The 11,069-nt window shown below is 40.9% G+C and overlaps 1 protein-coding gene across 4 annotated transcripts in view; it reads left to right on the forward strand.

Annotated features, from left to right (window-relative positions):
* cmip (c-Maf inducing protein) overlaps positions 1-10,231 on the forward strand; it is a 208,830-nt gene extending 198,599 nt beyond the window's left edge. For 2 of the 4 annotated variants that reach the window (XM_067998093.1, XM_067998095.1), the window contains exons 18-21: positions 1,982-2,128; positions 5,156-5,270; positions 7,441-7,511; positions 8,651-10,231. In XM_067998093.1, coding sequence (XP_067854194.1) covers positions 1,982-2,128; positions 5,156-5,270; positions 7,441-7,511; positions 8,651-8,704 — 387 coding nt within the window. In that variant the 3' untranslated portion in view covers positions 8,705-10,231. The remainder of the gene's footprint in view (positions 1-1,981; positions 2,129-5,155; positions 5,271-7,440; positions 7,512-8,650) is intronic. The other 2 variants (XM_067998094.1, XM_067998096.1) reach the window with 1 other exon arrangement.
* The last annotated feature ends 838 nt before the right edge of the window (positions 10,232-11,069 follow it).

The following is an 11,069-nucleotide window of genomic DNA, read 5'->3' on the forward strand; positions in this document are numbered from 1 at the left end:
TTTGAGTCACTATTAAAGCCCCAACACTTTCAGTATGCTCCTTAACTAAAGCTAACTCCAAACTCAACTCCAGTTTGAGGGTCTAATGCCGATCCTTCATCTTTTAACAAAATCCAGCAACTATTCTTGAAATTTTACTCCAGCTGGATATATGAACAATTTACATTCACGTAACTGGTAGCGCTCAGTGTGTGTCACTGCAATAGCTGAGATAGCTGGTAGTTACCTAGTTTCAGCTCAGCGGTGCTAAATGTCACCCAGGTTAAACTTCCTGCAAAAAAATAATGATGTGTCAACTTCTTCTACCCCAGTTATTCAAAAGAACAGTCCAGAATAAGACTGCAGATCATGCTTTATTTGTATAAAAGTACCCCTCTATCCACTTTTTAAAATAATATTATCTATAAGTGAATATTTTCATTTGTTTTAAATTCTTCATAATTGCTGACCTCTCATGTAGACCACCATATTCTTGGGATTGCTGAGACTTGGAAACAAGACAATTCATTGCTTATCATTGGCTCCGGCACTTCCTGCTGCTTATTGAAAACCTAACCTTGGAAATACCAAGAAAGTGGCTCCCAATTACCATTTTAAGGAAAAATACTTTTACTTCTATTCGACTCTAACATTTTAAAATCAGATATGGGCTTATAGTTTTCAGATGGATACTCTGGGATAAGACCTTACTCTGAAGTATTCCTTCAGGCATCACTGTATAATTGGCCGATTATACGTTTGAGGTTTAATGAAAAGTTTAATTCATTTTGTTACAGAATATAAGAAATAGTTTATTTTTTAATTTGTATTCAGATGTGCTATTTACTCCAGTACTGGAAGCAACCTGAGCACCTGAACAGACATTCTGCTGTTAAGACATTTAAAGCTTCTCAGATGGGAGTGTATTTCTGTACACGTGCATAAGCATGAATACGCAAAGCCCTCCTCTTGCCTAAGAGTTTGATTCAAGCCTAGACAGTATAAATCGGGTACTGCTAGGCTGGAATTGATTCTGTAACTACTGTCCAAGAATAATCACAGCCTTAAATTCCCATATCTGAGAAAAGATATTCCTAGGTATCAGCTTTGATGCAGTGGGAGCACTTTTGTCTCTGAGTCAGAAGGTTGTGGGGACGAGCCCCACTCCAGAGGCTTGAGAACATAATCTAGGCTGGCACTACAGTGCGGTACTGAGGGAGTGCTGCACTGTCAGAGGTGCCATCTTTCAGATGAGACGTTAAACCAAGGTCTGCTCTCTCAGGTGGATGTAAAAGATCCTGTGGCACTATTCGTAGAAGAGCAGGGAAGTTCTCCTGGACCTGACCAATAATTATCCCTTAACCAACATCATTAAAAACAGATTATCTGGCTATTTATGTCATTGCTGTTGTGTGCTGCATTTCTCTACAACAGTGACTACACTTCAAAAAAAAAGTACTTCATTGGCTGTAATTGGGACGTCCTGAAGTCATGAAAGGCGCTATATAAATGCAAGTCTTTTCCTTTTCCTTTATTTATACAACTAGAGAACACCTTTGTGCAGACCTCCCATGTCAGCTCTCCCGACTGGAAAAGACAAACTTGGGCAATAAATCTGATGTGATCATTTCATATTTGGCTACCATTCATCTGAGCGTGGATCGGCACCCTTCCTGACCCTGAATACCAATACTGGCACTGAAACATAAAGCTCATTACCAAGTGGGACTCGAGTTTCAGATGAAGGGCTGCATGGGTTAGTTGTTAGCCCTGCTCTACTATAGCCCTCAACTCCGTGTTTAATGAAAATCTGCGGGAGCCAATAGGTGAAAAAGAACTTCTGTTCCTTCTTAAAGTCAGATACAAGCAAAAACCCAGGTGAATTTCACTGTGAGTGACTGTTAAAATGTAATTGGGAGTGAATCGAAATGTGTGCAGAAGTGAACCTCTTTGGCAGCATATTTTAATATGTCTTTTTGTGATTTTTTTTTGTTTTCCTTAGGATGCTGACCTAGCCAGACTTCTCAGCTCAGGGTCTTTTGGAAATCTGGAAAATCTAAGCCTAGCCTTTACCAACGTAACCAGTGCCTGTGCAGAACAGTTAATCAAACTGCCATCTCTTAAACAACTAAACCTATGGTCCACCCAGGTGAGCAGCTTCTTTTGTTCATAATGATGGCTACTGTAGGAAACTGTTACTGCTTGTCTGGAGATCATGTTGTAAAGAAGCAAGTGTTTTATGAATTATTTCTCACCATAGGGCCCAGTAATAAAGCATGTTTGGTGCTTGCTCTTCATCTCTGTTGTTTTGGGGTCTTGTATTGACCAAAGCTGAAATCCATCAGCCATGCAGGGAATGAAATTGGAATCCACCAGTCACATGAGAAGGAGAGGCTGTTTACTGGAAGGCTATCTGCTTTACTGCATTGTAAAGCATTTTATAAGCATGTATAAGCACTGAAAGATGGGGCAGAGCTCAAATTTGATTGCAATCATTAACAGGACGTTACACTGTGTATGTTGTGTGAAGCTGCTACTGAGGCCAGTCATTTATAACCCATTAACCCTGGCTGAATTGCACCAAAGTATGACAGCTGTTTAGTCTAAATGGGGGAGATCATAACTCCTGGGGTGGTAGCGGAGTTAAAATGGAGATGGTGGACTCATCGCCTTGTTCCCGCTCCGCCATTTTTCCCCAGGTCCTTTTTGCTAGCCAGGTCAGCCTCTGTGGTGCTCGATGTTGTGCCGCCACAGAGCGAGTGAGCAGCAGTGCGTCGTCCATTTGTGCCTGCAGTTTGCTGGTGGCACAGTAATAAACTGGGCCTCCGGCTGGCAGGATCATATGGCCGGCTGGCAGGATCATATGGCCGGCTGGCGCGCTCTGTCAGTTGGGTGCCCAATAGTTAAAATCTACCCCCAATTACATCACTTTAATTTATCGCCAAAGCAAAGGATTAACAAAGATCATTTATGTTTGAGGACTGAAGGATTATTCTTAGTTTTAAAGTTACTAGTTTTCCATCAATTCATTGGTTCTGGGTGAAAGGCATAACACAGAAATTGTCCAATTGTTTTAAACAATGCAACAAGTATTCCGAGCTGTCACTTTGTTCTAGAATCTTTGAACTTCCTCAGCAACCCACTCAAGTATGGCAGGTTTGAGTTGTGTCTTGTTTTCAATTAAAACTTCTAATAATTTTAACTTAATTGAAGTAATTTTAGACCAAGGCTTGTCTGAATTAACAGCAACATAAGTGAAATACTTCAGAAGGAAGAATAGACCTGAAGATGGAAAGATTGTGTATACTCATTGATCTGGCTCTGGGTGTTGAAACCGTGTATTATTTCAGTGGGTTGCTGGGGAAGTCCAAAAATTTTAGAACAATGTACTGAACATGTATTGTTCCAAAACAATAAAAATATGTGCTGGACTGTGATCCAGTAGTATGCTAACAGACTATGGCAAGGAATGAAAGAAAGTAGTTTGTACCTGTGTTAGTCCAATCATTGAGTTAACAGTCTAAACCAGAGTATGCATCAGAATGAGGGGAAAGCGTAGAGCAAGACTATTCAGGCCACCCTCTGACAGTACATCTGCCTGCCTTTTCATTATAATGAAATTACAATGTTGAGACTTGCAGAATGCTGTGATAATGTTCTGAGTTTCTGGGGAACGTGCTGCTTCCAGTGCAAGTAACAGTCAGGCACAAGGGCAGAGGTCTGTGGTGTAACATCTGTCATTAAGGTCAGTTGGTAACAAACTAGAAAAGACATCAGAGCTTACAAACATGTGCTCTTTACTGCTTATCCATCTTAACTAACTACATGCAGCTGTCAATCAGGCATGCAGATGTCAATCATACAAACACTCCAGGTCAGAGGGAACAGTCTGGCAGCTTTCTGTATTTAACTATGGATACAAACGCACCAACATCAATGCACATGGACTGCGCAAAATGTATGCATACGGTTCTTGTGCTATCCATTGGACAAGCTCAGTGGCTACCAGAGAGAGGAACAAGGGGGCTGTGTTTACGCTGCTTTTATTTATATATAGTATTCATTTGTAATGGATACCCCATACTCTGCCCAACCACGTGTATAGGGTTACGTGAATACCCTGAACTGTAGAAAAATAAATTTAAAGAGACAGGCATTCTGTGAAAATATTGAAGCAAGGTAATCAGCCCAGAGGATCCAAAAAAATTACAAAAATCTTGCTTGAGATGACTGTCACGTAAGAGAAATGTTTCCATCGTTTGGGAAACGAGGGTGGAGAATGAAGCTTTACATTAAAAAAAGCTGTGGGATTCACTTTTAGTAGTTTAGGGGTAAATATTCTGCCTCTGTAATTCCGGCATATGCTGGGAAAGTATACTGCAAAATTGTGCGCTCCCAGTCTGTGATCTTCCATCCTTTAAAATGAATGGATGGAAAATTATGGGAAGGGGGTGCACAATTTTGCAATACATGCTCACCGTGTGGGCCAGGAGCACAGAAGCAGAATTTCCACCCCATAATTCTCAACTTGTGCTTGCCAAAACTCACTTGTATTAACTCCAACACATTTAAATCGTCCAGTAGCAGCTAGGGCTCAAGTGTCAGCTAGTACTAAATTTTTGAATTGAACTGGAGTACCCTGATCAGCAACCAGGACTGAGAGGAATGCAAATCCCATACATCATCAAGATGGGTTTACCAGTTAAATCACCCAAGCAAATATTTTTGGCTGGAACACCCAAAATGCTAAATCTTCAGCAAGCTGCATTCTCCTTTTCACTGGGAAAACATGCCACGTTACGTCTCAATTTATTATAAACAAATATTTTTATGGGAGTAATAGAGACATATCGTATGATAATAATGACATATCGTATTTCACACATCCCATGAGTGCTGCCTGACAAACAGCATACAGCAACTCAGCCTCACTTTTAAAGAATATACATTACAGAAGGAATTTAATACATATTATGACATTTGAAATACTGCAAGGATAAAGTAAATTCCAAAAAAAATAGCTCAAGGTTTCTTACATATCTCTGATGATGAGAAGAAGGATGTGTAAAAGCAAATTCTAAAGAAGTTGAATTGAATCAGCAGCCAATGGAATAGCTTTTGATGTGGTCAGGCTGTTGTTGTGGTTTTATTTACTGAAATTGTGTCTTCTTCACAGTTTGGAGATGCAGGGTTGCGAGTGCTTTCGGAGCACCTCACGTCACTGCAAGTTCTGAATCTCTGTGAGACGCCAGTCACGGACGCAGGCCTCCTGGCACTTAGCTGTAAGTATAGTGAGTTTCCATTCCAACATTATCCTCAGCTTCATGTAATAGAAATCCAAAGGCATTGTTAGAACTATCGATTGCCAAGTTCCAAATTGAAACCCGAGAAAAACCTCATCTGTCCTAGCAATACTAACATACAAAGCTGCATGAAAATACATGAAAATGGGGATTGCATCACTCCATGTCACTGCAGCTACCATTTTCTTTTGTACTAGTAAAAATTTGGGAGATTGTGTTTTCCCTTTGAGAAAAAATTGACTGGACAAACATCCCATGAGAATGTAATGCAAACAGTGCAAAGTTCAATACAGTGGCACCTGATTATAATAAAAGATACAGAACATCACTATATCACTCTGCTAGGTAGTTGCAGGTTCCTTGACTGCATTGTGAATATTAAATATTTACATTTTAAAACAAGTGTAGTGGCATGCTTGGGAGGAAAAAGGTGACTTTGGACCTGTGGTTCCTAAAGCTCTCCACCACTGGTGTTTACCTCGTGTCATTTTTGAGTCTGTTGTAGACTAATTGATAAAAATTGATTGCTATGATGAGTCAACGATTCCATTGTCATTGCATCATGCGACTACCAGAATGGTAGAAGGTGAACTACATGGACCACAATCTTTCTTCGTCTAATAATTCCTATGTTCCTATCTTTCATTATAACATAGTTCGCTCCATTTTGATTCATTTTGTCGCAGGCATTTTATTCGAACCCATTTATACTTAATTACCAATGAAAGGGGTTCTGCAGGAATGGTATGAGGTGGCAAGGGATGAAGGGGGGAATGTTGACCCCCCCCCCCAGGATGGAAGGGAGAGGGGCGGGGAGGGGTTAAATTCCGAAAACAGGGAAATGCAATCCCAACCCGCCGTGAACACACCTACATCCGGTTTAATCGAGTCCATTTTGGGGTTGGAAGAGTAACCTGCTCTGCAGAGGCAGGTCGGCAATTATAATATTGCGTGCCTCAGATTTTATCATCAATTCGGATTCAACGGCTGCGGGTCAGTTTACCCAGGGCTCTGGAAACCCGGCAGCAAAAGGGAGGCGGAAGCTGCTCGCTGCCGCAGCTAAGTGCTATTCCAGCAGTGCTTGTAGGCCAGGAGGAGCAGAGGTCCCTCCCCCAGGCCCCCAAAGCTAACATACCGTGATCAACCAACACCACCAATCCCCATCCCAGCGATCGGCCGTCGCCCCGCCCCCACCCCGATCTTTTCAGCTGCCGGTGACCATCTCCAACGATCCCTGGCTGCTGCCTGTAGCGCTGGCTTTCTCGCCCGGCAGCCCACCAGCCTTCAATCTGGCCAGCTGTCGGGTGGCAAACTGTGAAAAAATTGAAATGATGTCCTGCCGTTAAATTCAGCAGAATCTCCGCATTTCCTGTATTTCTTGGTTTCCCGGCCACTGACAGTCGCCCCAGCTGCCTCCCCGTAAATATCAGGGCTGAAGTGTCTATTGATGATTGTAGCCAATAAACGTAGTAATTGATTTTCATCTTCCTTCATTCCCAGTGGTCTGGATCAAACCCAGGTTCTTGATGGTGGAAAACATTGCCTAAACCTCAGGTTTCTACTGCCTGACCTCACAAGCAAAGCTTCAATATCCATGGATAATGTGGTGCTGCAATATGTTGAAGCCTCAATGTGAGAGGCAGAATGCATGTTCACACCAGCGATACACCGCATGCTAAGTTCCTCATCTCATCTGTGCTACCATTGGAATGTGCTGAAAAGAAGCCAGATGGTTTCTCACAAGAGGGAAGAGAAAGCTGGAACTGAAGTCACCTCCAGGTGTTCCCACACCTCTTAGTGGCTGCTTTCAGAGTGGCATTGACAGAGGTCGGCGATCAGGTCACCAACGGTGTTCCTCTGTGGGGGATGGTGTGTAGCTTGGAGAAGAGCAAGAAAAGAGGAACTCTTTTGCTCTTATCTGGTAATAGAGACTGAGACAAAGAGGAACCAGTATGTAAAATCCACTAAACTTAAATTGATCATTGTAGAAAAAAATGAAATATCTCTAAAACTGCTTGTTTGGAAAGAGGTTTTATGACAGGAAAGCTTCTTAAACACACGCCTGTGTGTCAATAAAATCTAACCATGGGTACTGCAGATTTAAATTTGTGTTTCGTTATCAAAAATTCTTATGAAAATATTTTTTTCCCCTTTTTAGCCATGAAGAGTCTGTGCAGCTTGAACATGAACAGCACCAAACTATCAGCTGATACGTATGAAGATCTCAAGGTAATTGTCCTGTTCAAAGTAGGATCTTCAATTTATTCCATGATTATTACTAACCTGGTAATTGAAAAACAGAATATACAGGATTATGATTGTAACTTTTCCCCTTCAGCACTGGGTAGTTCTCAGTGAGTATCAGGGAGTGGACCTGACCTATTGTCCAGAGGGTAGGAAATGTGAAGTCTATATGTATGTTACAACACTCAAATAGGTATGAACTGCAAATTATTTAAACACTTGGAGATAACTAGTGGCTACAAAGCCAGAATTTGGTGTCTCAAACAGGAAGACTTGCCTTGGAATGCTGGTCTCGATTGAGCTTCATATTCAAGCTTCCAATGGAGAGAGAAGTTGACCAAGACTGGTTTAGAACACTGGTCAGAGAGGGATATTTCCATTCATTCTCTCAAATGTGCTTCTGGTGAAGGAATCAAACAACGAGCAGCATTGATGTTTCTTTGGAAATGCTGAAATGCTGCACTATACAATCCAAGGGGGCATAGATTATCACTAGAAGAATGAAAGGGAGAAAGAAGTTTTATTTTAAGTTTTTTTCACACATGGTTATACAACATGGAATGCTTTATCTCAAGTGGCCATTGAGGCAATTATTTAAAGGAGAATTGGATCAATATTTATTTGAAAAGGAAGAATATTGAGTAAAATGCAATTAGAGTAGGTTTGAGTTGATGCTGTAAATTCTATGATTTTCACAGAGGAGGAAAAGATAATGAATAAGTTGAAAAATCTCCAGTAAAACAAACCGAGGCTTAAAACTAAGACATGGCCACCGTATTTATTTTACAACTTTTGACATAGAGATGTCCAAATTGGAATCCAAACACAAGGCTAGAGATCCAAATTAAAGTCTACATTAGGATTAACAAAGCAGCAGCCTTGCATTCCAGTTACAATATCTACTTCTTAGATAGCTATGGTATTATGAAGACTTAAACAGAGTCTCCATTTGCCTCGATGAAGCACTTTGGGGTGTTTTTCTGTGCTAAAGATGCTATAGAAAACAAGTTGTTGTTGATGACCGAGTCCCCACTGTGCAGATACCTGGTTCTAGTCAGAGAGATGTATTCCATGAGGTCAGATCAAACACTAACTATATTTTATCCCCAACCAATATCCAATAGGCAAAGCTGCCAAACCTCAAAGAAGTGGATGTCCGTTACACAGAAGCCTGGTGAATTCATTTGACAGTCAGCGAGAAAACGTTATTTTGTGGAAGAATCAGCAAAAGAAACTTTTTTCCAGCATTTTTACCTTGGGCCAGGGATTGCTGAGATTGCCAGCATGGGTTCCTTCGCGCAGAGTCCTGTACTCTGCTGGGCTCGTCGTGGACCCTGCTTCATTCTTAATGCTTTTTGATTTCTGAAGATGAAAAAATGTGTAGCAGCAATCCAGCCACAAGAGGAACCTCCCTGGTCATTAATTGCCTTTGTGTTCATGCTGTGTGTAAAAAGATATCTTTCTCTCTTGTTTATTTCGTCTACTTGAACGGACCAATGTCAAACCAATTTGGAAGTTCGCACTGTTGTCTTTGGCTGAAGATATCAATTATTCGATGGATACATTACCTTTGCCATCCCAAAACCTTGCAGTGATATGCAAAGTGATAATCTTTTTTGTTTTGTACATAAGGTATACATAACACACATATTTAAAAATTGTTCACATAGCAGGTCTGGGACCTGACTTATTTATGGATTGTAATTCTTTTACCTGTTTTTTGCGTATAGTACTGTATAAACTAGTTATTTTGGCTGTCTGGTAGCCTGGAAACTCTCCTTTAAGTGGTTTTACTTTGCCTTTATGAACTTCTCTTGTCTGTCATGTTGGATCACTGCAACTTTTACGAGATTCAGAAAACAACAAAACGGACGAGTTTTCTGCTTCACCACTGAGCAAGAGACTGAAACAGTGACTTTGAAGGAAAATAAGAGACAGACTTTTCTTTACAAAGACCAAATTGCCAACCTTTTTTCTGAAGTCGTGGTGAGGTTCCACCAAAGCTATCTGCGTCCAAGAGTTTTAAAAAAAACTTTATAACTTCTTGTTTTTCTTAAATGTTTTGCCCTATTTAAATTTGTTCCTCCTCCCTCTTTCCCTGATTTGTGCATAGTTCCAACATGCATGTGTGATTTGCATGGTCCTGGTAGAGATACTTTTGTCGAAACCAATAGCTCCACTTTCTTTGTGATAGCAACCACTATGAGCGTTCCATATGGTAATGGAATGCCTTGATTATTTTCTGTTCCATTGCCTTTATTTTATATGAGCCTTTGTTGTATAGAGCAAAGTTATCTTGTCATTTTTAGCATGGTTGCTGCGTTGCAAAATTTACAGCATCTCAGAAAAAAAAACACAAAAAAAAAGATTGTAACACGTATCTTTTATTTTGTTTTGTATGTAACTTATCCAGGAATGGAGGCCAGGCTTCTTTGTTTTATACCTTGTTGCTAGGTAGCTTTTTCACTTTCCCTTTTGTTTTGAATTGGTTTAAGTCTTAATCAGGTTAGTGTGCCAGAGTTCTGCATCGAGTCTCAAACTGCATGATGATGCAGGCGTGGAAAAAAAAGTTGAAAAAAAATGCAGCCATTGTTTATCATCAGCACTGTTGCTTTTATCAGATGGTTTACTACTGTTCTGTAGCTGTTGTACAAAGAGATGTGAAATAATTTCAGGCAAAATAAACAGTAAGTGAATATCTTTCACTTGTGTAGTTGGTTTCGTTTAATCATGGTATCATGTGGGGACTAGACACCGAGTGAGTCTCCACACTCACTCACCTGGTTATCAATCCAGGCCAGATGAATGGAAGAAAAGAAGAAACAACTTGCATTTATATAGTGCCTTTCCTATCTGCAGGATGTCCCAAGTGCTTTATAGCCAATTAATTATTTTTGAAGGTAACTGTTAGTTTGTAGGTAAACACAGCAGCCAATCTGCGCACAGCAAGGTTCCACAAACAGCAATGAGATAAATGACTAGAAAATCTATTTTTTTGGGTGGTGTTGGTCGAGGGATAAATATTGGCCAGGAATCTAGGAGAACATACCTGCTCTTCTTTGGCTAGTACCATGGAATCTTTAAACCCACCTGAGCAGGCAGGTGGGACTGCAGTTTAACGTCCCATCCGAAAGCGGGCTATAAATTAGGCTGTGTAGCGCCCGTTTTGTAGGTGCTACACTGCCTCCTAAGGACGCAAAATAGCATCCAGAATGCACATGTATGTTCTAGCGTGGCGTGCACCAGACGCCATCTTGGTAAAGGCGTTTACGCACGCACAGATAACGAACACTGGCAGCTTGTAAAGTAAGGATAATACGCGTTAGATCAGTGTGCAACGCTGATTTATACGATTTTGGAACTCAACACTCCAGCTAACGCACTGTCTTAACCATACAAAGCTGAACAGGTCGTAAACAGCCTGGAGGATCTCCCACCAGCACTATTTAAAGGGATCGTGCAGGTGTTGCAGGTTAGTTGCTGGATCGTTTCTGGCTGCTAGTACAATTGGACGTGTTTGTTGAAGCTTACTGTACTTGGAGA

Source organism: Heptranchias perlo, chromosome 16 (assembly GCF_035084215.1).
Source record: "Heptranchias perlo isolate sHepPer1 chromosome 16, sHepPer1.hap1, whole genome shotgun sequence".
Lineage (NCBI taxonomy): Eukaryota > Metazoa > Chordata > Chondrichthyes > Hexanchiformes > Hexanchidae > Heptranchias > Heptranchias perlo.